Below are 26,164 nucleotides of genomic sequence, written 5' to 3'. Positions count from 1 at the left end.
CCCTCACGGCAGGAGGAACGGGTGCTCAATGAGCAAGACGCGGGGAACAGAAGCAAACGTGGGCCTCCTCTGCCCAGCCGGGCTCACAGCGCAACGTCACCCGCGGACACGCCTCCTCCGCCTGCCCAGTGTGCCAGGCTGGACAGCTGCATGAGTGCCACCAGGTCACTGTATCACAACTGCCTGGGAGAGTGGGCGGCTGCTTCTAGGTCTTTGCATCTGTATGAAGAGGTGCTGGGCAGATACCTCTGCTCCCCAGGGAGCCCACAGGCAGGGTCTCAGGGCAAAGCCAGGAACATGTTCAGGCCTGAAGCAGCTGCTCCAAGCTGGACCCAAGAACTCTCCAGAGACCCACTGAGGTCAGAGGAGATGGGGAAGCCGGGGCTCAGAGCAGGAGGGGGACTGGCCCAAGAACACACAGCCCTGGCCCGTGAGGAGTACACTCTTCACACAGCCTTCGCAAGCCACCGGGACCTCAGCCGCCAGACGCCAGGTCCCTGTGGAGCACAGACCCCTAAAGGGAATGACAGAAGGCAAGGGACCAGGGGCTGTGGTCCCCAGGGAGGGGGCTGGCTGTCAGGAACCAACCTCTGCTAGAGCAGGGAGGACGCAAGAGGGCCTCTGCGAGCGGAGGGCCGTGAGCCGCAGCGGGGAGGCAGGACCACACGGCAGTCCAAGGACTGGTCACAGCTTGCTCCCTGCTAGTGGTGTGAGGAGGAAAGGCCACGTGACCTCCCACGTTCCTCCAGCTACACACTGACCCAGGACACTCCAAAGCTTCCACCGCCAGTCCCCAGAGACACCGTTGTGGGTCCCCCCAGCCACAGGACATCCTCCCTCCACGACTGCTCAGCCTGTCTGTGGCTCCCTGTAGTGAGCCGCAGCGTCACGAGCCCCGGTCAGCCCCGGAGGAAGGTCCTGGGGACGGAGACGATGGTGGCACTGTGGCCTCTCCTCCCAATTCATTCACTCACAAGATGTTCCAGAGCCCTCCCCAGCCAGGCCAGTGCCAGGCCCCAGGGCCCAGAGGGGTGCTGGCCCTCCTGCCCGAGCTGCTTGCAGGGCGACACACAGGTGAACCGGCCACCCCACTCAGAGCTATAGGTCCAGGGCAGTGGGTGGGTGGGGGCTCAGGGAGCGGCCAGGAGGTGACCCAGCCATGGTCAGGAGAGCAGGTGAGGGGCCATGGAGGGCACAGGGCTGGTCCTCGAGGGCCAGCAGGAGACTGGCCTTCAGCCAGGAACAGGTTGGGGCCCTTGTCCAGGTGGGAGATGGGAGGTGGACAGGGCTGCCTTGTGGCCCTTGCCACCAGGGCTCTGCAGAGACACTGGTTCTAGGGGGCTGCCCCGGGCCCTGCCCTCCCCAGGCCCCTGGCACAGTCGTGGGCAAAGGCAAAGGCCAGGGCTCTGGACAGCCGCCTGCCTGCTCAGGCTCCTCCTCAGACACGTCCTCGGCTTCCCCATCTGCAGGACGGGGCTGATGACCCCCAGGTGACAGATGTCAGAGCTGGGCACACAGGAGTCCTGTCCTCTTCACTGTGCCTTCTGCCCAGCACCTGCTCAGGGCTCGTCCCCAGGAGACAAGACAGAGCCAGGGTGCTGGGTCGTGCCCGTCAGCCACGCAGCCTTCCCCACGCGGGTCTCTGGGGCACAGGGTATGGAGAGGGAGGGGTGGTGGCGGAGGCCAGTGCAGAGTGCCCACCCTGCTGTAAATCACCGCGCCACGCTCGGTGGATCATCTGGGCACTTAAGCCCTCTGTCTTGTCCTCCCCTTCCCTGGAGAAATGTCCCTCATGTCCTGTGTTGCCCAGTCTCCTGCGTGATCCCGCAGCCTGCTGCTGTGCCAGCTCCCTTGGCCACTTCCACTGGTGGGAGGACGTGGCAGGGTGGGGGGATGTGGCAGGGTGGTGGTGCCAGCATGCATCAGGGCGCCACCGTCCCCACCAAAGAAAACTGACAAGCCTCTGAGCTAGGATCACAATGTCCCAGGGCCCTTCAACTCACTGGAATGGCTCAGCAAACCCGGGTAGCCTCAGGAGGAGGCAGGGGTGGCACTGTGGACTCAGCCCTAGCAGTGGCGAAGGACAACAGCCTTTGATTACTGGGACACTGGGACACTCTCGGGCAGCTGCTTCCAGCAGCAGCTCCGGGTGTCCCTGCCTTGGCACCATGGACCTGTGGTGCCCCAGGACATGTGGCCTGCTTCCTCACCACCAGAATCCTGTGCTGGGGCCGTCTCGAGGTGGCTCCTGCCATTCCCCAGTCCTGGCCCCTCCTGCCTCTGGCTCTCACACAAACCCCAGAAGCCAAGGTCACTCTCTCCCTTTACAGCTGAGGCCACTGAGGCCACAAGAGGCAAAGAGACCGCCTAAATCAGGACAGACCTCACCCTGGTGTGGAGAGGCCCGCTGCCCAGGGCTCTGCTCCTCGTCTGGGAGCTGAAAAGTGTCCCTGTGTGGGGTTAGCACCACAGGACTCGGCAGAGGCCAGCGGCTGTGACATTTGGCCATAAGCAGGCAGGAGCTAACAGATTCTGTGGGAGAAGACACACCGGCCATTTGAAGGCTGGGCAGAAGTCCCCAGGGACCAGTGCCAACACCCACCTCTGCAGTGCTTCCACCTCCTGGAGTCGGAGGAGGGTGACCTGCCTCCAGCATGTGGCACGGGTAGCAGCCGTGACCAAGCCCCAGGCACCCCCGCTGGGTTCTGGAGCCAGCCACGAGCAGCACTTCCTTGGCTCCCCAGCTGGACCTCAGTCTCTGCCCAGGTTTCTGACCTCGGGAGACCTCTTAGGCCAGCCTGTCTGCAGACTCGGGCTCCGTGGTCAGCACAGGCGCAGTCTCCACTCACAGTGTTCACGCCCCGCCACAGATGCCAAGCAGATGCAGAGCCTGACTGCCCGCAGAGCCAGGCCTGCCATGGCACGCACCAGGGGCTCAGCCTCGACACCCGTCTCAGGCAGAGTCCACAACTCCTCCCCAGACACACATGGCCCCTCCTGAGAACTGGGCGGGGGCTGGCAAGGGTGCAGCTCCACGTTCTCCTTTCTTTCAAGAAACCGTTCCACTCTCCTGATGGGTAAGCTGAGGCCTAGAAAAAGGAAGGGGGTTGTCCAAGTTCCCCTGGGATGCTATGGCTGGGATGGGCGCCCAGGATCCAGGCCTCGGTCCACAACAGTGTGACCCTAGCAGCTGCTGGTCTGCCGAAGACCAGCCGTGAGGGACAGAGGTCTAGGCTGCTCTAGTACAGGGCATGGGAGGCTGCAGCCCATCAGACTCCTCTGGGGGAGGCTGGCCAGTGAGGAGGGTCCTGGACCCTGGGTTCCCTGGCACAGACTAGTATTCAGTTGATGTGGTTAGAAACCCCCAGGGGCAGCCCTGAACCCAGGGGCAAGGCTCCAGGAAAGCAGGACGCTCTAATGGGAACCAGCCAGCAGGCCCGATGCAGCCCGCCCCCGTGGTTTCCATGGGGATGGGGACAGGAGGTGGGGCTCTGGCGGGCTGCTGCAGCAGATGTATCCTACTCAGGGCTGGCGTGGGGCGGCACCTGGTGGGGGGCCCTGGGACGTGGCAGGCCTGAGGGTTGGACTTGGGGCCCTGCAGCCACAGCCCTGGCGGTCAGCTTTGGGAAAGAGCCGGGGCTGAGTCCACCTCCTCCAAGAGGCCTCCCGGGGTCCTCAGGTGCTCCACGTCCCTGTCTGGAGCCTCACTCGGCTGACCTGGCTCCTGCCGGCGTCTCCTCAACTTCAGCCTGTCCTCCTGAGGGCACGGTGTTTGCTGATGACATGGAACCCGCCTCTCAGGGTGGCGCCATGCCTGGAGCTGCGAGTGGTGTGGTGACGGGCCTCGGGTGGCGGTGCCCCTCCATCTAAGAGCCCCGCATCCTGCGTGGCCTGCTCTATCCATTCCTCAGGGCGCCGTCCAGCCTCCTGCCATAGCCACGGCAGGCCTGGCACCGCAAGTGCCCAGAGAATGCAAGCAAGGGAGCCCGGGGACTCAGGGACAGGCGTCCTGCAGCTTGGGTGGGGTGGGGTTTCCCGGCGTCCCTTGCTGCTGCCCTGTTCGCCCTCGTGTCACAGAGCCCGCCTGGCCTGACACCTGGCACTCAGGCACACAGTCACATAAGCCCCCACCTCAGGGCCCCAGGAACACTGACTCCAGGTGACCCTGCAACTCCCTCCCGCCCGTCACCTGCTGCCACCTGCGTGTGACCACAGCCCACCAGCACACCTGACTGTGAAGGCCTGGGGTCCCAAAGCCAGCCACGGGGTATCCTGGAGTGTCACTGGCCCACGCTATCAGGCCCTAGGCCCTGAGGGCACGGCAGCCCAGCCACGGAAAGGTCCTCAGCACCCAGAACCGTGTGACACAGGGCCCCAGGACAAGTCCTCTTCTCCGTGGGGAAGAAGAGCTCCAGGCCAAAGGAAAGGGCCCCCTGGCACTGGGCATCTGGGGAGAACTGACCAAGGTCAGCATCTGAGAGAGGCTGGAAAGCAGCAGGCATCCCACGCGGAGCTGCTCCGCACGGCCACAGGCACCTGGCCAGGGGGCCCTCTGCCACCCGCTGCTGGGGGACAGAGGAGTTCCTCGGCCTCTCTGGGCCTCGTTTGGTCATACGGAAAGCTTAGCCCAGTCCCACTGGACTGGAACTTTCACTGGGCAGAGACCATGAAGGGCCTGTGCTCTAGCGGGACTCGGCGCCAGCACCCGCGGGCTCTGACGGTGTTGACGTGGAGTGGAATCGGGCAGATCCAATTGTAAAATAAATCATTTTAAAGAAGTACCCGGATGGGCTGGGGATGTGGCTCAAGCGGTGGCACGCTCGCCTGGCATGCGCGGGGCACTGGGTTCCATCCTCAGCACCACATACAAATAAAGATGTTGTGTCCGCCGAGAACTAAAGAATAAATATCAAAAAATTCTCTCTCTCTCGCTCACTCTCTCTTAAAAAAAAAAAAAAAAGTACCTGGAGCCGAGGCCCGTTCGCCACGCTCCACAAGCCCAGGAGGCCCCGGGAGAAGCCCACACGTGGACCCAACTCTCTCCACTGGGCCTTCCTGCCACCCCACACCTCGGCCTGGTCCTGCCCAGATGGTTCACCATTTCCTAGCAGCTGGTGCTGACTGTGGTGGCCGTGCCCTTCCTGTCCTGGCACCTGCAGGCTGGCACACAGGGCAGCACATCTTGGGGCAGACGTCCCCAGGTGCCAGAGTGCCAGGATAGAGGCCTGTGACCTTTGTGGTTCGTCTCCAAGGTGCGGGTGTGGAGCGACCTACTGTTTGTACATTCACGCCACCTCCACACCACAGAGGACTCCAAACGAGGCTGCGGTGGGCTCTGCAGGGCGTCCACTGCAGGTCACATGTGCCTGAGTCCGGTGGGTGGGGTGGGGAGGCTCCTCCAGGCCTCAAACACTGGACCCAGGTGGGACCTGGTGTCCTGGCGGGGCGGGAACAGTGGATCCCAGGGTCCCTCCACACGTCTGGGCCGGAAGTGTGGGCACTCCCACCCCAGGAATCCAGGGCAGGGCTGAGCGCCCAGGAAACTGGGGCAGAGGCTCCCTCGCTCGCTGGCTGCCTCCTGGCACCCCCGCCCGATCCCTTAGGGGTCTGCAGTGGCAGGCCCAGGCCACACGCCACATCCTGCCTGCCTCAGATGCAAAGCCCCGAGTCACGTGGCCCAAGGCCAGGACCCTCGCCCAGGGTCCATCCACAGCCATCCACAGCCACCCCCAGCCACCAGGGTGCCATCACTCCGTGAGAAACCTGTGGGCAGGGTGCAGCCCCTCCCTTGCCAGAGGGCGACACAGTGGCTGCACCGGGAAGGAGCCCAGGGTGCCCAGGCCTCCTGTTCTCCCCACAGTCACTGGAGGGAAAGGCACGAGCCTGGGGCCTCCACAGAGCTCAGCTGCGTCCGCTCTGGGCACCGAGACCAACCCATGACCCCATTTGGAGGGCCAGAGAGCCGAGGCCCGCAGTCATGACAGTGTCGAGGCTGCTCGCTGGAGGGTGAGTGGGCACCACCGCAGCAGCCATGGCCCAGCACACATGGCACACATGGCCCCCGGCCCCCAGGGGGGAGGAGGAGGAGGCCAGCTCACCACCAGCCGCCATTTCCTCTCCTCTGCCTGAGTCCCATACCCGCCCGCAGCCTGCAAATGGCCGCGCAGGACAGACGGCAGCGGGCAGCAGGCACAGCAGGCCTGGCCAGGGCCTCCCTCACAGCAGCACCTCTGAGCAGCACTGCACCTGGACTGCCTGGGGCTGGCTCTGGGCTGGGGAATGACCTGTCCAGGCCCCCAGGACACAGTCCTACAGCCCCCTGCCCTCCTGCCAGGGGCCCATGGGGGAACTGGGGACATAGCACACGTGTGCCCCTTACCTGCACACCTCTGTGCACCCACCTCAGGCAAAGGCCCTAGGCACATCCACACCCCTGAGCCCGTGTAGCACCTGGCATCGGCGAGTGCACATCAGAGCACACCAGGGCCTGGAGGAAGGCAGGGCAGCTGGAACCCCAGCCTGTCACCGCTGACCTCGGGAGCCAGAGCCTCTCCAGGGGCCACCTTTGCAGGTGGAAGAGATGGGGAGGCCTCTAGCAGGCACGCCCCAGGGCTCCACGGCACATGGAGGACCTAACAGCCCTACGGATGCCCCCTGTGAACCGGGCTTTCCGGGTGTCCCTAAGTCAGCACTTACTGTCCCCCTTTCACAGACAAGTAAACCGAGGCATACAGAGGTGAAATGATTTGTCCTTGATCAACACAGCCAGAGGCACAGATGGCTCCAGGGGAACAGGGCCGAAGCCTCATGTCCCTGTTACCAGCATTACCAGCGACTATGTACCCCCCCCGCCCAGTGCTGAGCAGGAGCCTCATGTCTCGCACACCCCGAGAGGACCGTGGTCCTCTCATTCCCAGCACAGTCCACAAGCTGAGGGACAACGCAGAAGGTGAAATGGTTCAAAGCCAGACCACAGAGCTGCTGGACACGGCCCCCAGTCACTCCCCAGCACCTCCACCAACAGGCACGAGGGACACACTTCCCTTACCGGCTGGGCTGACCCCCACAGGCACCTCCCCAGCGCTCCCAAGGCAGGACGGACCTTCTCCGCATGAGGAACTGCAGGGTGTGAACCCAGATTCTGGAAACGGGAGGCAGATGTTTTAAACGTGGGAAGGGAAACCATCGAGGTTTCAGAGCTGATGACATCATGATGTTCAAATTTCACAAAATAAACAGTTATCATCCTTCGCAAATTATTGGGGCTATAAAACTGCTCGGCCCTCGAGGGTGCTGATACGGACCCGTAAATTCTGTACCTTGTTATCTTGGGGAGATAATATTTTTTTTAAGTTTACAGCTCCTCTATGTAGCCTACCTGCTGAATTAGTTTTAAAGTTTGGATTTAAATGTACCTTTAGACAGTCCAAAATATTTACCATCTGATTTTTCATAAAGGCTCAAAATAGTCACAAGTCAAGGCAGAAGAGTCAGTGACTGCGCCTCTTTCTTACAGATTAAGCTACGAAAAGCAAAAGTCCCACAGCCCAAAAGTCTAAGTCTAGTGCCCTACACTGTTTATATAGCAAAACAAGATAAGAAATTGGTAACTAATTAAAACATCTAAGGTCCTCTGACATAGGGCAATTGAAGTCTTAAAAACAAAGATCAAAAATTAAATTACAATTTAATGGAGGTGATGGCTGATACTTGCTGAGGGTCCCAGGCGATGGGCTCACGGCGTAAGTTTGTTTCCGTACACAAATGCAACTTGTTTATTTTGACCTCAGTTCTTCGAAATTGTCGACTCCACAATTGAAATATGCTGTGTGTTCCAACAAGTACCAGGCAGTCGTAATGACAGACCAGCCCATCTGTGCTGCGAGAATGTATAATTTCAGTCTATAGTGGAATTTATATAGAAGCAATGATGTGATGCGTGGTACTTTCTTCAAAAAAAAAAAAAAAAAAAACTTCGGAGAAACACTGGATGCTCTGGTGGAGGCCGAGATCCTGCCCATTTTTTTAAACAACATCTACAGTATTTAGCTGACTTGGAGGGGGTGTTGGGGGCTCACCAGGAGAGATGCTTAATGACAGCTGTTCACATACAACCACCTCAGGGGGCTAAGGTGCACCAGGAACCTGTGTGATCCATACACACAAAAAGCACTAGATGAAAAAAAATCAGTGGAAATACTGACTTAGAATGAAAATGCTCATTAATGTAAGTTAATAAAAATTTTTTTTTTTGCTGCTTGCCTCTATCTTGTCCAAAAAGATGAATTAATGCTCAGTAAAATTTATCACGTGTCATTTCAGAGTTTAGGATTAAAGGTACCTATATTTGTACCTGCGTTAATTATACCGAAAAAACAAAACAAAAACAAAAACAAAACCCTCAAAACCTAAAAAACAAAAACAAGGGGAGGAGGAGGGGGCCGCTAGGAAGACACTTCCATTCTTTAAAAGTGCTGAACTCCCCTTCCCTCTGCCTATCTTCTCAACTCCTTCGCCTTTAAAATACACTACCCTGTTTTCTCCTATTACTTTTATTTTGCCACCAGTGTTTTATTCGAAGCTTGCTAAATATTTGGGTGGAATGGATCCTCCAGCTTGCAGCAGCAGAATGTGGCTGTCACAATCATGAAAATGTTTTAATTATCTCGGCTCTATATGCCTGTCTCTGCAGCCCCAAATCCTCCCGTATCGACTGCTGCTAATCTAAGAACAAAAGCAGCTGCCGATACCCCTCTCGTGAGCTAGTCCGTTTTCCTGTTTGGTGGTGTGTTCTGGCCGATGCTCAGAACGAGGCCAGGACACCCACGGCCCACACACCTCCACTCTAAGAAAACAAAGATATATTTACGTGGGAATTTTCCTCTTTGTGTGATTCAGAACTTTCTGGGTCTGATTTTCCATTTCCCATAAATCAAGACCCCAGCTACTCTCAAATGTGGGAAGCCAGACCGCGTCAAGGATGCTTTTGTCAATCTGCCAGGGGGTGGGGTGAGGGTGGAGTGGCCCTGCAGAGCCCACCTCTCTGTACAGAGGCTCGGCACCCTGAAGGGCCGGGGACCAAGCTCAAGCACCCACCTACACAGCCCACGGACATCGGAGCAGAAGGCATACAGAGGTCTTCAAGGGACTCTTGGCCCCACAGGCACCACTTCTGGCTCTGGATGGCCTGGCACAGCTCTGCAGGTGGGACCCCAGGACGGGCCAGGGCAGGCCTTGGGACCTCCCAGGGGCTCTCTGAAGGTGGATGGTGCCCACGTGCACCCTTTGCCCAGCCCTATGAGCCAGGCGCAGCACTGTGAGGGGCAAACCCCAAACTTAAATAAGTGCTTAAAATGCCAAGTTCAAAACAACCTCAAAGATTTTTTCCCACACTGAGCCGAGAGCCAAAAAAAGGTCTCTTCTTTCTTTCTTCAAAAAATAAAATAAAACGAGAGGTGGAAAGAACTAGATGCCGAAACGGTGGAAACGGAGGCATTAGAGATGCGGGACAAAATAAAAGGGGCTCTGTTTCTGGTCGCAGAGTCCTCCCTCCCGGGTGCCAGCCTGGCCCTGCCGCGAGGAGGTTGCTGGGAGGAGTCAGGACGGGTCTGCTGTTTTTCCTTCTACTCCTCCTGGCACCGCCAAACGTCAAAATAACAATAATGATGAGACCCCCGCAACAAAGCGACACCCCCGGGCAAGAGAGGGTCAGTCAGCCCTCCGTGCCTCCCGCAGCACTCCTTCAGATTGTCACTGAACACGCGGCCACTGTGAAATAACAACATTCATTTTTATGATGAATTCTAAAGCCTGTAGCTTTGGATCTTAAAAATAAATGGGCTTGGCTCCTGCCTCTTCCCCGCAGCTTTTGGCAGGGCCTGCTTCACTCAGGATGGGGGGGTGAGAGAGAATCTGGGGCTTTGGATAAGCCAATTAGAGGGGAGGGACAGAGCGGGCAGGGGAACACAAGATGGCAGGGCCCTCGGCTCGGCTCCAGCAGAAGGGAGAAGGTGACTTACCGAGGTGCAAGAGGACAGAGGCGCTTTCCCAAGAGCCAGGAAATGAAAATGATGTCCCCTGCCCCAGCCGGTCACTCGGGCAGGGGAAGAGGGTGGGTCCTGCTGGCCAGCAGGCTGTCCCCAGGTGCCAGCCCCGTCCGACAGGCCCTCGGGCCTCCTGGGCTCTGGCCGCCCACCATCCATCGGCCCCTCGGTCCTGGCCTGGGCCTCGGCCCCTCCGGCACCCGGGGGCAGGGCTGCCAGGAGCGGGTGGCGCTGGGGGAAGCCCTGCTGCCGCCCAGGAGGACGAGGAGAACGCTACTTTTGTCTCCCGCTCTCCTCTGGCACTGGCTGCCCGGGGAGGGGGGGCCAGAGGCGGCCGCTGCGGCTCGGCCCCGCCCACCGGGAATTTTCGAAAGATGCTCATGGGTGCGGGAGGGTGGCAGACGTGGCAGAAGCGGGTGGGCCGGGTCCCCAAACCCACCACCAAAAAAGGAGGAGGCTAGCCCAGGGGGAGAGGGAGGAGGACGCCACAGCGTCTGGCCACTCAGGAGCCGCCCGAGGAGGACGCCGGGAGCGGCCCGGCCCAGGCCCAGCCCCGGCGCCCGCCAGCCCCTTGGACAGGCAGCATGGCCTGGGCGCCATGTTGCAGCGCCTGCCTGGCTGGGCCATTCCAAGGGGCCCAAGTCCAGGCGGCCTGGCTTGCTGGAGGATAGAGGCCACATTGTTCCCACACCCAGCTCTGCAGAGGAGCAGGCTGTGGCTAGCACCTTGGCTGCTTCCCTTAAGGGGAGGCCAGGGGCCACCACCCGGGAGCTGCCACTCAGAGCCGTGCAGCGAACCATCTGACACCTGTGGCTGTAGGTGCTGTCCTGGCCAGGAGTCCAGGCCAGGGATTTGAATCCAGCCTCGTGTCCACCTAGCCAACTGACCGTGGCAGGTCAGCAAGTCATCCATCTTTCCCCAGCCTCAGTTTCCCAGCCACATAAGGAGGGGACAACCATTCCCACCAGGGTGGGCTGCTAGGGTGCCAGGATGAAGCGGAGTCTGAGCACGGCGCCTGGCACCCCATGGGCACTCTCTCAGCTGCCTTGAGGCCCAGGAGGGCCAAGGGTCCTTGTGGCATCCAGGCAGGTGGACAGGAAAAGAGGGCATCAGGGCTGGAGCCTCCGCTCATTCCCCCTGCCCTCTCCATCTATCAGTATCCTTTGGTGTCACCAGAGTCGATGCTTGCCACCACCAGGACATGTTTCTGTGCCCCTGCCCTGTGACCTGGCTCCACATGCTTAGGTTTGAACGTGGGCACTTCTACTGAAGTTCATCAGACTCTGCCGCCCATTCCATCAGACACAAGTCTGGCTCCACCTGGCCGCCCCATCCGTCCAGTCTCCCCTGTGGCCCCTAATGTGACACCAGCTCTGGTCACCTGGGAGGGCCTGGGGAAGGCTGCAGGCTGTGCCAAACCCTCGGCAGGAGTCCGGCCCAGCAAGGCCAAGTTCCAGCAATGCCAAGGGCCACCTGGGCTGCTGCCTGCAGAGGCCCACGCCCAGAGTCTGAGCCTGACTCCTGGACACAGTGAAGGACTGTGTGTCCACAAGGACTCCAGGAAAAGAGCAGCACGACACGGGAAACACCCATCGGCCCCTTGGGCAGGGGCCCCCGGGCCGGCACTGTGTCTCCGCCTGCTCAGAGCCAAGGGGTGGGTGGAGCAGTGAGAGAGAAGGGAGCAGCCGAGGAGTCCTGCCGTCCTCAGCCTTGGTCTCACGCACACGCCACGTGACCGCCTGCCAGCTGACGCCAGAGACAAAGCAGGTAGGATTCCGATGCCATGCGCTCAACCAGGAGCGCCGGGAATCCATGCCAACAACGGCTTGGCATGGCTGCCAAGAGCCTGGCCCCAGGAGAAGAAGGGTCTCAATGCTCTGTGTTGTGGGCCGTGCAGTGAGGCCTGCCCTGCCGGCCAGCACCACAGGGGAGCCACTGAAGGCCTGGTGGCCATTTAGAAGGAGAGCAGGCGAACCTGGGTCCCAGCTGCAGGAGGGCTAGGCCCTGCAGTGTCACCTTGACTAGAAGAGCCACTGCTGTGCCCAGAGATGCCGGCCTCCAGCCCACTGCACACCAGGCAGGCCCCGGGCCATCATGGGCTCAGGACATAGGCACCTGGAGGAGGGCAGTGGCCCTTCTTGGAGGGAAGTGCATGCCTTAGGGTTTGGCAGCCTCAGCACGGTGCTGGGTCAGAAGCCTATCAACAAGCCCTTCTGGGGGCTGGTGGAGGGGACACCACAGGTGACATCCACGGCCCCCAACAGGCAGGTCTGGGCACGACCCAGGGATTCACCAGCTTCCCTTACTGTTGAAACATACGGGAACCTGCAGCCAGACACCCTGGTTCTATTATAATTTAAAATGTTATTATAAAAGTCTGATTGGATGTAAATCTCTCTCTTAAACACATGAAAGGCAATTCCAAATTTAAGAGACCCCAAATCAGCAGGTAAATATTTCAGCTAAAGGCTCTTCCTGCCCGCTGAACTCCAGCATTATAGAGCGTGGCTCACGGGAAAACCCAGCCTGGCTCTAGCCAGCAAGACAGGAGTCAAGGTCTTCTCTGACCTTGAGCAAAATTTCTATCGGAATATAGATATATGTATGTATATATATATATATATATATACACACATAAAGTTTATGAATTTACTTCGCCCTCTTGGGCACGTTTTACAACCACAACTACCAGTCTTATTGCACAACACTAATCGTGGCCTCTGCTGGTAACGTCTCTCGTCACAAACCCTCCCAGCCACTGGACAGTGAGTCCAGGACATTGGTGCATGTGAGTATCTGAGCCCCAGGGGCAGCTGAGATCTGGAATCCAGACTCCACCAGAAGTCTGCCACCCCAAAACTGGACCAGACAGGGCTGGGTTCTGTGCTCGAGCGCCCTCACCAAGTGAACAGAGACCTGTGGGACAGAGGGTTTCTTTCTTTTTTCATTATTTCAATTTTACCATTTCTACTGTGGCCTCAAAGCCTGTCTGGACACCACCCAAAATAGACAGCACTCCCGTGGCAGCAATCTGTGGGCAACTTAACGCAGAGAGTGCAACCGGCTCGGCTAAGAGGTTCTAGCAACAAAAATAAAAAGATACAACAGCAGTTTTTAAAAAATAAAACCTCGTTTTGAAGACAAATGTTATCAATACCAGCAAAACCTTGGGTGACGATGGAACAACTCCCCGTCTGTCCTCCTGCTCTGGCTCCTTGGAGGCATCCAGAGGACCACCTAAGGTGGCAGGTGTCGCCAGTCAGCAGACTGATGGTTCCCAGAGCTAAAGGGCCCTGGCACTGGGGCAGACCCGAGGGCTGTGGACCTGGCACTCCTAATGTCCTGTCCCCCGCCTCAGCTTCTCCGTAGGTCCCCAGGTGAGCTTGGGCTCCCGAACTCTTCCCTGTGCCCACAGCGTGGTTGGTGCAGGCCTCAGGTGGGGACTCTGCAAACTCTATGAAATTAGAAAATACTCAGAGGTGCTCCCCCTGGGCTGGGTTTGTGGTGCATCACAAAAACGTCCGCTGCAGCCAGGGTGGGTGTTTGAGGGCCTGTGTGCGGCTCTCCAGTCCATTCAAACTCCTCACGGCCTACAGGCCACTCTCAAGTTCATCTGAGAGCAGGGTTCAGGAGAGGGAGGTGAGGCTGGAACCCACAGCTAGGGGCCCGATCGCTCACTGGAAGGCCTCTCCGGCACCCTCTGGCACCCTCTGGGGACCTCCCTTTCTCCTCCTGTCCCCATTTGTCCCCCTTCCATGCTGCAACCCAGCCAGGAGACAAAGGCTGACCTGGGCCTGGCCGGAGGGAGGCCTCATCCGGCTCACAATGTGCAACCTGGCCACCTCTCCAGAGCTGGCGAATGCGCCCCTGTCGCCTCTAAGAAGAAATCACAGAAGAAAAAAAATAAACTCGTGAAAGTTTAAACTGCACTCAACAAAGACAGCCGGATGTGTCTCCTGAGTCGGCCCAAGAGCCACAGGTCAGAAGACTTTCTTTTTCCTTCTTTAAATCTCTGCCCCTGACTCTCCAGCCAGGGCCTGCAATACCCAGACACTGCAGCTCAACAGCCATCCCGGCTGACAGAATACTGGTCACCCCGAAAATAAATATTCCACATAAAAGAGCCATTGTCTCTGCTGGGTGACAATTGTTGCTGTCCTCCCTCCTCGGCTTGGTAACATCGGAAAGCACTGCCAGTGCTGTTCAGGGTTCCTTCATGCTCCGGCAAAATATTCGGAGAAAGGACAATCTCTCTGGGTCTCTGTGAGCCATTTGGCAGGCCTCCTCCTGTACCTGGCCAAGGAACAATTAGCTCTTCAGGTGGCGAAGCTCCCACCAAATCACCACCTGCATTTCTAGCAAGGCCACTGGCCACTGATGGGCCACTCTGGACCCCCATGGGGAGCAAAGGTCAGACACAGGGCCAGCCCCCGAAGTGCCACTCCTAATGAGGCTCTCGGAAGAGAAGGGGTGCTTCCTCCTCAGCACATCCTTGGTCCCCAAGTGGACCCTGGACTCATCTCCTGTACCTAATAGGAGGTACAGGATGCATTCAGGTTGTCCCGTTCACACCAAGTCCCTGGGACAAGGGAAGAGCTGGCTTTGGCCAGTCTACCTTGCAAATACCATCCAGGTCCACCTGGAGGCAGGGCTGGAAACTTGTTGGTGCCGTTCCGGGGGGAAAAGAAAACTGGGAACTCTGTACTCAGAACATCATATTATAACACAAATGAATGATTATAAACAAACACATTAACAATTATAGTGGCTGTCATTTACAACAATGACCAAAGTAGAAGCCATTTAATTCCTCTCCACGATGGGCCACATGTGGACTTATGGAAATCCTGTTGTCTGAAGTCTCTGAGATTGGTCATTATTGTCCTTGTTCCTGCTTTAGTACTCAGGGCACAGGTCCAGGGAGGTGACCTGACCTGACCAGGGTTGCATGGTGAGCTGGGCAGGGCTAGATGGAAGCTCAGGGAGCTCTGACATGTACTGACATGAGCTTGGACAATCAGACTGACCACAACTCTGTAAGAGTCTTTCCCTGTCCCCAAACATACACATACACCCCAAAACGTAAACATCTCCACACACAACTGAGAGGGGGCTCTAGGATGTGCCTGGCCTGGCCTGGAACACCCCTCCCTTCCCCCACACTGCCCGTGGAGGAACACACAAGGGCACCCTGGACTTCTCTCGACGGGGGAAGGACGTGCCCCACAGGGTGCCCTCCTGCCTTGCAGAAGGGCTTCATCCATGCTGGGCTAGGACTAACCCAGGGCCCTGCAGGGACCAAAGCAAGGGAGACACCTTTTCAAAGCAGCCAACCGGCCAGGTGTAAACCACACAGGTGAAAAGTGACCCGCTGCAGAGCTCCAGCTGCCCCATCGAGAAAAGCCAAGCACAGGTCTGCATGTGCTAAGGCGGATGCACCACACCTGGCCACGGCGGAGGGGATGATGAGCCTCATGGCCGCACACTGCCGGGCGCTTGGCCCGGCCAGCCTCTGCCAGCAACTTGGAGACCCCTCACCCGGGAGGGTCTATGGCATAGCAGGGTCCTACACAGGTGAGGAGCCACCTCGGGCTGGGCCCTGGTTTCATACAAAAACAGAACACCCATCTCCCCACCAGCCCACACTGCGGCCCACTCCACCAGGCCCTGCTTACCGGGTTCCTTATGTCGTATCCAGCAGGGAGCAAACCCGACAAGAGCCGGTTTCGTTTTCAGGGTCTCCTCTTTTGTGCGAGTGTTGAGTCCTCAAAAGTCAGTTTTGCTGAGAGGGGATATTCCAAAATGGAGATGCCCTGGCTGGCCCCACTGTGTACTCAAGAACCTCAATCTGGCCTCCGTCTGTGGACCAGGGTATTCATTCTCTGTAGCAGCAGAGGGGACCCTGAAGCTTTGGCGAATAGCAACTACACTATGAGGCCCTGGGCCCAGCTCTTCTGAGGCGCTGATCTTTGCTCCTTGCCTTTGATCAGGCCTGTGAGCCTAGTGAAAAGGAGACAAAGTGCCTTTGGGGGTCTGTTTTAATCCTGGGGCTTACCCATCAGCCTCTACAGAAGACCAAACTTCTCACCCAATGAGCACTGTCACCCTCTTCCATGGACCAGGGGAACATCTCTGGCTTCTTCTAATGACTGACCTCATTGCCGACCAGGCCAGGCCAAGCGGCAGCTCCCGCTACAGTGGCATGCCCTCAACACTGTGCCGCCTGCCTCTGAGATCACCCCTGAAGTCCCACCCTGAGGTTCATGTCTGCTAGGTGCCTCTGATAAAGTCATAAATAAAATTTAAAACCCGGAAGGGGTGCCGGGGAAAGCAGGCTAGCAGAAACCATGAGCAAGGCCAGCCCTTCCAGGACTGAAGCGAACTTTCAGCCTCAGGTCCCTGCTGCCAGACCCTGCTGAAATGGTCTCCCATGGCCCTCCCCGAAAGGAAGACAACCAGGGAACCCAGAGAGAGCGAGGCATAAAGTCTGGACTACACAGGCCTTGTCCACGTTCCCGGAAACAGGGCCTCAGTGCCAGCAAGACTGTGGTGAAAGCAGGCACCCGGGATCCAAACCACATCCACAAGGTGGGAAGGGAGGGGAATCGCACCTGTGGCACTACCACTTTGAAAAGCAGGCTTAATCCACAGCGACAGGTTTCCTGTAACCCTGGAGCGGTGCATGCACACATGGACACACGTTTTAAAATCCCCAGGAGCCAGAACCAATGAGCTAAAATAAAACAAAGCTATGGCCGGCCTGTGGTGATCGCCTCAGCTACTGAAACCCAACTCTGGAGAAATTAATTTCAGTGCTACCTTAAAGCCCCATAATCCCAGCTAACAAGCATTCCTTCACCTCTCTCCTGCTTCCCACAATCTCCCCAGGGCCACTGGCCCAGTCTGTGTGTGACCCACCTATAAAGAGACATTTATTACAAAAAGTTAAGAGTTGTTTTTCATTCCACGCCACCATAAAAGACGGCAGGCGCACCAGGGCCTCTGGCTCCACGGTGAACTGCTGGGATGGGAGTGGAAGGGTTCCCCTACAGCTCCCCAAAATGTCCAAGCAGAGAAAAAAAAACAGCAGGGAGGGCTTAGGAAGCAAATGAGAGTTCATTTTCCAAGACAGGGCTGTGGCTTCCAAGTAACCTTTCCAACACATCTATCCCCCAAACAGATGTTTGTTCTTTCTATTGTTCCAGAGCCTGTTGGAGCTTATTTTAGGTATTCACCAGTATTCTCTCTGGCTAGTAGCCTGCACACCTGAGGTGAAAAGCTGGACTTCACAGATTCCAAGTTCCAGACTGAAGGACGACGGTGGAGTTCTTGCAAGCTGGCGGTCGCTTCAGGTTGGGGAGCAACCTCCTTCGGGTGTCCCCTGGACTGTAAAAGGCCTGCCCCGCGGAAGGAGCCCTCTGAGAAATCCCTTCGTTAATATTTAAATACTCACTAAGTAGCGAAAGTGAGAAATGCACTTACCATCCTCCGGAGTCGCCCTGAACGGATCGTGCCCGTAGCGCACAGGTCGACAGTCCTGCCCTTGCCGGGCGACCGCGCCTGGCCGTAGCCAGCGCAGTGCTAACGTGCCCACGGCCGCAGAGGCTCTCGGCCGAGAGTCCCGGGTTCGCAATGCTTGCCTCCTTTCCGCGCTGAAACCTCGGACAGAGCGGTGCGGTTCCCGCAACTCTTGAGGGTGGAACGGCCCGGCCGCAAACACACGGCCAGGCCCCGCGCCGCTCCTTCCTCGGGCATCCTGGTATTCAGCGAGCGGCCGCACGAAGAGTGGCCCGCACGACCTGGTCACCGCGTCCGCGACCGGCGCCGCCGCCGGGGACCTTTGTCCCAGACGAAAACGAAAGCGCGCCGGCCCGGGAGCGCCCACGCCCTACCGCGGAGGGCCCGGCCGGCGCGCCCCGCGACTTTCTCCAAGTTCACGTGCATCCCGGGGCGGCCCGGCGGGCGCAGCGGACCCGGACTCGCAGAGCCTGGCCGTCGGGCGGGCGCGGGCCAAGGCGGGCTCGGGGAGGACCAGCTCGTGGTGATGGCCCGGGCACAATGGGCGCCGCGGAGCGGGCGCGGGGACAGCGCGGGCCCGGTCGCCGCGCTGCCGCTCGTCTGGCGCTGCCCGGGCGCCGAATGCGGCGGCGGCTTGGCACAGACGCGCCGCGCGCCCGGTGCATGCTAATGGCCGGCGGCCGCGCCATGAATTATTCAGCAGCGGCGCGGAGAGGGCGAGCGCGGCGCGGAGGGCGGCCCTGGCCGTGCGTCCCCCGCCGCTGCGAAGCGGCCGCGGCGACTTCCCAAACTTTCCCGGGTCCGCACCGAGGATGCGGCCCCCGCGGTGCCGCCGTCCCCGCCCGAGCGCGCCGGCCGCGCTTCCCCCGTTGCCGCCTATTTTATGTCTTTTGTCTCGGAGTTGGCACCTGTCCCAGAGAGCGCGTTTCCCTGCCCACCCCTTCGCCGCCGGATCGGGGCGGGGGAGGGGGTACGGGGGACCCGGGGAGGAGGGGACAGAGGAAGCAATGCGCCTGCGGGCACCTCAGCCCGAAGAGATCGCCCGGGGGTGGCGGCCGTGCCCGCACACCAGGGCACCCCTGCTCCGTGGGCAGGTCAGGGCTGCGGACGCGTCCGGAATACCGACGAGGCGCCTGCAGCCCCCGCAGTGCCCGCTGCGGGTGAAGAACGGGAGCCGCCCCTCCCGGGCTCCCCCCAACCTCGGACCAGCGCGCTCGGGCCCGGGCGGGAGGCAAGAGCAGCGGATTCGCCGCCCCGGCCCCGCGCCTCGCCCTGCAGCCCCGCGTGCGCGCCCCCGCGGGCACGCCGCCCCAGGCGCTGCGCGCCCCCGCCCCGCCCCGCCCGCCCGCCCGCCCTCGCCCAAGCAGGGGCGCCGCGCCGCGGGGACCCACTAGCCTTTCGCTTCGCGACCTGGGGCCCGCGCGACCGAGGCGGGCAGGCAGGCTCAAGCTCCCGGCCCGGCCCGCCCCCACCTCCCTGGCACCGAAGCGGCTACCGGGGCGCGCTCGGCGGCTGCGCTCCAAGGCGCCGGCTGCCATGATTGCGGGCAGCGGGACGCGCGCGCACGCTCGGGCCCGGCTCCGGGACCCTCCGCGGACCGACAGTCGCAGGCTGCCCGCAGCCCTGTGCGCGCTGCGGGCAGCGCGAGGGTCTCCCGGCTTATTTCCGTGGGACCAGTGTGTATCGTGGAGCTCTAGACCAGGCACTAGGACAGTACTCGTGGCCGACAGTGGCAGTGGCTTTCCCCAGGGCAGGTCGCGCGCACGGGCGCCCAGCAGCCTCTTCCCGGACACCACCGGCCCCGCGGAGCAAGGGGCGCTGTACCCTTTGGGCTGTGGTGGAGCGGATCCGGCGAGCTGGAGTGGGAGGACAGCGCACTATGCCGGAGATGTAAGGGGGTCGCGCGAGGTGCCTGGCAAAGTTGGGGGGCGCTCACGGTGCCTGGGGAGGCATGGAATGGGCGGGGGCACAGTGCCCAGAGCCACTGCCCAGCTCGGAACTCGCCCTCTTCCTTCCCTGTGGAAACAACTTCCTGCTTCCCCGACTCAGGGCGCAGAAACTGCGGGGAGAAGTTCAAGGCCGCAGTTTTGCTCTCAGCCCGACGGCGACACTGCTGGCTCCAGGCCACACAGTTCTTTCCTGGGCTCCTTCAGGGGAAGGGGAACGCCTGGGCTCCATGGCCTGGACACTGGTTAGGATGTCAAGGAGTCTGCAGCGTCTTTCCCCGCCGGCTTTGCAGGGGCGTCCAAGCCGTCTGCAAACTGCAGAGGCACAGGCCTGGGACTCTGGCCCTGGGGAACACCCGTCAGCACACGGTCGCTACACTCAGACCCCTTCCCCCTGCCTGGGTATGCTCTGGCTCAGAGCCACGCAGACCTAGTTCTTCCTGAACGCCAGCGATGGCCCCGTGGATGGCCAGGGCCCGAGAGAAACATGGCCTCGGGGCCCATCCCACTCTCTGTGCCTGTCTCCCCCCTACTACCCCCCTCTGGCCTTGGCATTCTAACCAGTGTCCCTTGACGTCACATCTCGCCATTTCTGTCAACCAATTGAAACTTGCCCGTTGTCATAAAAATATATATTTTTATGCCATTGGTAAATTCAAAAGTTCCTCGCATGCCCAGCTGCCCAGGAAACTCCACTCCACGTTGGATTGGATTGCCCAGGAGGGGAAAACTGGCCACTTGGTTAAGGCTGGGCTAGACAGCACTGTGAGGACCCGGGGCTGTCCAAGCTCGGTAGACCCCATGGCCTTGGCCTTGGCCTTGGATAGTGCTGGACACTACACACCCACATCATTACCACAATCCGTGACACAGAATGGGGGGGGGGGCGGCGGGGATCCAGGATATGCTAAGAAATCTTCCCAGTTGCTTTCCTGGGAGTCCGGGGTGTGGAATCTTACTTCTTTTTACTAGGGTTAGCTTGCTTTTTCCCTATCAGAAAACTAGGGTTTAGAAAACAGAGCAGAAACATTTCCAGCCCACGTCTTCACTGGAATTTTTACCAACTTTCACTTTCCATGGCTGCCAGCAGCAGTAAAGATTCGGCCCAAGCAGGAGCCATTTCACTCTTTCCTGCAGAGGGTGCATTGTGGCCTCTGCCTCAAGAGCTGTGGGACCCAGGGCCAGGAGCCCTGGAGCCCTGTGTCCCTTCCTCAGAAGACAGCCTGAGCTCAGGAACGCCATGCCTCTCACAGAAGGACAGGGAGAATCAGTCTAGTCTAGCACCGTCCTTTATAAAGTCTTCACTGTCAGAGTTCCCAACCAGGAAGTGTGGGAAAAGAGCATAACATCCACCCAGGGTGACTGCACTGGCAGTCCCCAAAAGCCACTCGGATCCCTCTGTGAGCCCCATTCTGCTCCACCCACACCAGGGACAAGCTCAGCCACCAACTGCCATTACCAGCTTCTCCTGTGCCCCTCCTTACTGCACGGTTCAACCACTTCCAAAACATGAAAGACATCTTGAGGTTTAGTAAGTTTAGGAGCTCTTGGAGAACAAAATGCATAGGGACAGGGCCGAGGGCAGGGATCATAACAGTATAACACCAGGCCCTTTTAATGCCGAATCTCACTTTTCTAACCTAATGAGCAAGCTCAGAACGACCAAACAAATGGGGATTCCAAACTAAATATATGGTGACTTCCCACGTAAAACTCTTCTCAGGCACAAATTCTGAAGATGCTGCATACCTTTGAGATATAATCGTGAAGAAATAAAAGACTGTATCCAACAACCACACCGTAATCTATTTATAATCACTTTTCCAAACACTATAAATATTACAACTAATGTGATATACGTTTTGTGATTAAAACATGAATTAAATAGTGGATTAAAACACTGAATTTTAAAAAGCCACAAAGAAAGAGATTATCTTTCATTACGCCACTTACAACTTTGTTCCATTGGCACAAATACAAATTTGACAACGGTATCATTACTGAATGCAGTAGATGCCAGGATATTAGCTTTGTAATTTTCACCTGAAATCGTTGTATAATCGCACCAGCTTGCACACCTTTTTATTGGCCATTTTTTTCTTGCTCTCACACAGTAATAAGTTAATTTAATGTATTTTCCCTCCTTCCAATTTTTATTTGATAAAACAAGAAATCAAGTGAGTCAGAAGAATATTCAAGAACACCCACTTTTTAAAAACTCTCCCGTACTTGGCAAGGATTTACACACAATTTGGTTGCAAATTCAGAAAACAAATTCTGCTTAATTCTAGGAAAATAATAACACTCAGGTAATTCCACTGGTATTATTCAGTTGGACGCTTTTTCCCCCCTCACTACTTGCCATCACATATTATTCAAAGTAAAAAATATTTTTAAAGTGAGCTCAAAGACTCAAAAAGGGAAGATGGAAAATTTACATTGCTGATGAGCATTATGCTGGACAATTTTCCTGGAAGAAAAACTTGGCTTGTCCCTTTAGGCCACAACCATGCCTGAGGTCAGATGTTTGAAAATAAGTCCTAGGAAGCCTGTTGCTGTACCAGGATGTTTATAGTATCAGCCTTATACAGTTATTTTTTCCTGATTTCTCCCAAGATCTGCCTAATGGGAATGCGGCCGGCAACTTCCTGCCATACCCTTGAGCCCTGGCTCTCTCTCCTTTGCCCTTGGCCGGCGGTCCAGCCTCAGAAGGCTGGGGGTGGGCTTCAGTTTCAATTCTCTTCTCTCCTCATAGCGACATTTAATAGTGTTAAATTTCCAGGACCCGAGAAATCAGGAGGACTTAGTAAGCAGATGCATTTAATCTAGTCAAAGCAAGCAGATGCATGTGAGTGAAACCCACTCGGGTTCTGATCCTTCAGTTTGCACGTCAAGAACTGTGATGTGTCCAAAGCTGGCCCGATAAACCTGGGATTGCAAATTTGCCGAAGTTAAGATGCCCCTTGGATCAGCCCTGACAAGGCGCCTTCAGAGTTGCTGCTAAGCAGCTTTGGTTATTCCGTAAAAAGGCAAACCAGGCTTCTGTTTTCTTTCTTTCGCCTTTGTCTCAGAGGAGTTTGCAGATTGGAGAGTCCATTTTAATATGCCTAGCTCAGGGTAACTTGTGCTGCTACTTTGTGAAGGCTTTACTCTCACTCACGCACAAAACCTACAGCATCCCTTTCCTTTGGGTAAATATGTATGAGTATATACATATTATCAGAAATACGTAACCACACACAGGTATGATTTCTTACAGAGGAAGTTGAGGAAGGAGAGAACAAAACACTCCTGATTTCCATAGACGTAAGACAGCAGAAGCTGCTGAGAGCTGATGTGGTCTAGACAGGGACAGGATCAAGCAAACTGCCACAGAAGGGACTCTCCTCCTTCCAGACATAATGAAGGCTTTTCAGAATCTTTTGCTGCAGTCCCCCGTGTAGGTCACATTTGGTGTTGATTTACCACCAACAGTAACGCAGCCTGGCTGCAGGACAATGGCGTCTGAGGACACCATCTCCCCTTCTTCTTTCCTGAAATATAGAGAACACCCCGAAGCTGTCTGCAGCTGGCCATGCCAAGCAGCATGTCCTCTGCTCTCAGGGCTGCTGGGTGCTGATCCCATGCCATGCTGCTGGCTGGTTAGCAAACTGCTAGGAGCCTGGCACCATGGACTTCAACCCACTTGGGAAGTTCACACGTTTGCTACCCACAAAGCGTCACCAGTGCCCCCAACTTGAAATGTAGATACATTAATGTATTGTTTGGAATAGACACACACCAGTAGGGAGAATTTGCTTTTGTATAGATGAGCAATGAAAATTAATATTTTTCCCTTCCAAAGTAGTAACAGCACAAAAATATGATGGAGCAAATCTGATTATCTATGCATGCATCCTATGCCAAAACAAGATTCTTGGCTTTATATAAGAAGCAAGAGAAGGTACAGTACAAACTAAAATTAAAAAATAAATAAATAAAAATCACCTTTCAAAGAGAAGTGGAATCGTTTTAGAATGATTCTATTCTAAAATGGAATCATCATAAACTGGGAAAATATCATTTTTCTAAAGAATTGATTGCTAATTTTAGCATTTTATTAGCAACTTAACATATATTAGAATTTGGAGTTCTATAGTTTCTGGTAGGAGGTACCAATTTCCAAGAAAATGAAAGTACTTCAGAAAATTTGGAAAGAATTTTACTCCCCAAAAATCCAAAGTCTTCCTTCCTTTTACAGCCAAGAAGCCCGATTTATTGGGAGTGTTTTTGCACTTTCTTCATCCTTTCCTGGGATCTTAAATTGTTATTACTTTAATGATCAAATGTTCTTTTAAATCACATTTAGAATTTAGCTGTGTAATTTTAAACTTTAAAAACTGTCTCAAATATTTATGTTTATGCTTCAAATTTTTAAATAATGCTGAAATGCTAATGAAAGTCAGTTGAAATTTCTTTTCCCCGTAGCTGAAATGTGAGAAGTTTACTAGTATTTCTTAGATACAGAGTTCTTCAGTGGGCTGGTTAAATTAGAACCCTCTAGAATAAAGAAAAAAAAAAAGACAGGGAGAGAAAAAGCTGATTTAAAACTCAAAATGGCTCATTGTTAAATTGCAAGGGATTGCAGGATTTTTTTTTTTTTAAATCAAGACTTCACGGATTGCTTCTTTAAAAGGATTGCGACAGCACTTAGCTGCCCGCAGAAGGAACGCAGGCTGAACGTGGCATTTTGAGGAGGGGGGAGGGCTGTCAATTGCAAATTGCTTGAAATGTGAACACACTGGTCATATTTATCGAAATGCTCTTATTGGATTCTTGTAAAATCCAGTATGATTTTGCACAACACAAAGGAGTAACTTCCTACAGAAAGACAGTTTCATTTTCCTATATCTATGTATCCCAGTTTTTTAGATATGGTCACCTTCAAGGTTAAGGTCTGATTTTTCACATATGCCCTTTCTATAAAAAGTACAAAAATATTTTAACGACATTTACCACTGCAAGAAAAGATACTATTTAATGCTTCCAAAGGAAGATACCAAAGAAGAAAACGGATGCTTTCGTTTTGTTTCTGGCTATTTATAGAGCAACTCTTGGTCTAATTCCTAATTTCAAAAGCACTCGAAGTTCATTTTCTCTTACCAAAAGAAGTAGTAATGCAAGCTATCAGACAAGAATACATACTGGCCTTGGAAATAAACATCTATATAATTTTTACATGATAAATGCAGAATTTTAAATTGTATTTCAAAATAACCAGAGATACGAGATATTTTCAGTCCTGAGCTTGGTTTTCAATGAGAGGCAGAGGCAGGGATTTTTAGTTTGAAGCAGAAGTTTGCACTTTTGCTAATACCTTACTTATTAACCAGCTTCAGCGCCCTCATACTCTGAACATGCTGCAAGCTTTTGCCCCACACTGTGCCTCTTGACCTTGTGTCTCAGAGGAGGCACTGGATGAAGGTACTGCCGGCGCCCTCCCACCCTCCCAAAATCTCTCTAAAATTGGAAGTCTACGCACATAGAGCACTGGGAATTTATAGCAGGACTCCGAGGCTCACTGGGAAACCTCTCGAGCTGGGAAAAAGCTTGTCAATGCACACCTGGCCCTACAGATTCGGAAAAATTAACCAGCTGTAGCTAAAAACCAAAACACTCAACCACCCGAACACAGTCTGCAAGAAACACAGAGTTCTTTGACGTGACAAGAAGAATTATAAATAAAATAGCTCCAAGGCAGACAAGCTGAATGAGCCTTTTAAGACAGCCTGTTGGTGCCTCAAACTTTAATACTTAGAGCACTAAAATTTCACTCCACGAGGAGAATATCCTGGAATATGCACTTGTGTGAGTGCACAAATATGTGTGTGTGTGTGTGTGTGTGTGTGTGCGTGCGCGGGCACACAGACACGGGCACATGCATGTGGAACAATTAAAGTTCGGCTGCCCCTGTAGCCTAGGGGCTGATCTGAGGTCTTGCTGGAGGGCACCTGGCCCAGGTGAAGGGCAGGGCCTTGCCTGAGTCCTCTGGTTTCACCCTGTCTCCTTACACACGTGCCAATACCCAATGGCAGCCGAAACACAAGCTGTTGTAGATGACAAGGACAGATCTCAGACACAGAGAAGCCTTCCCTGAAATTTAAAAAAAAAAAAAAAAAAAGTGTGTTGTGAATGGGAGCTGAGTAGTTAAGCTCTCTGGAAACTGAAGGAGTCCAGTCCTCCTGGGGAGGGGTGAGGGCCAAAGGGTTGACTTTAGCTGTGACCAGGCTGGGATTGGGCCCCGAAGACGACGACCTACCCGGCTGGGCAGGGAATGCAGACTGGAAGGCAGGCTGGGTCCCTAAGAGCACAGGATTTTCAGACATATATCCCAGGAGGGTCTTCAAACTCCAGTCCCCCAAATTGGAGCCATCTTGTTATCAGGCTCAAAGTCTTCAGGGGGGCTGGGATGTTCTCCATCTTGCCCTGATTTCTTGCCTTGCTTAGAACGCACACTTCTTAGAGGTTATGCAGAGAAGTTTGACCCAGCTAAAGTCAACACCAACATCCTGGCCACTCAGTTAAGTGCCAGTACCAAGAAAATCACTAAACATTTTAGCCATAAAACACCGTATCATAGTAAAGGGTCTTTCCCAAGATAGAAAGGACAGCACCTCA

General features: G+C 55.8%; 1 protein-coding gene across 19 annotated transcripts in view; it reads right to left on the bottom strand.

Moving 5' to 3' along the window:
* The window catches only part of LOC308657559 (uncharacterized protein), a 62,814-nt gene that overhangs the window by 16,649 nt on the left and 20,001 nt on the right, over window positions 1-26,164 (bottom strand). For 2 of the 19 annotated variants that reach the window (XR_014023987.1, XM_081309354.1), the window contains exons 1-2: window positions 10,020-11,627; window positions 7,049-7,874 (exon numbers count right to left, since the gene is read on the bottom strand). The exons of 11 other annotated variants lie outside the window; for them this stretch is intronic. Coding sequence is in view for 1 of the 8 variants with exons in the window: in XM_081309354.1 (XP_081165480.1) it covers window positions 7,049-7,212 (164 nt within the window). In the remaining 7 variants the exon portion in view is untranslated. Of the gene's footprint in view, window positions 1-7,048; window positions 7,875-10,019; window positions 11,628-15,718; window positions 16,044-17,309; window positions 17,441-17,525; window positions 18,905-26,164 lie in introns of those variants that run through there. 6 more of the 19 variants (XR_014023983.1, XR_014023985.1, XR_014023984.1 and 3 more) reach the window with 6 other exon arrangements.

This window comes from Spermophilus citellus (assembly GCF_964194105.1).
Source record: "Spermophilus citellus genome assembly, chromosome: 10".
In the NCBI taxonomy this organism is placed as follows: Eukaryota; Metazoa; Chordata; class Mammalia; order Rodentia; family Sciuridae; genus Spermophilus; species Spermophilus citellus.
The sequence above is the reverse complement of the archived record's forward strand: the minus strand, read 5'-3'. Positions and strand labels throughout refer to the sequence as shown.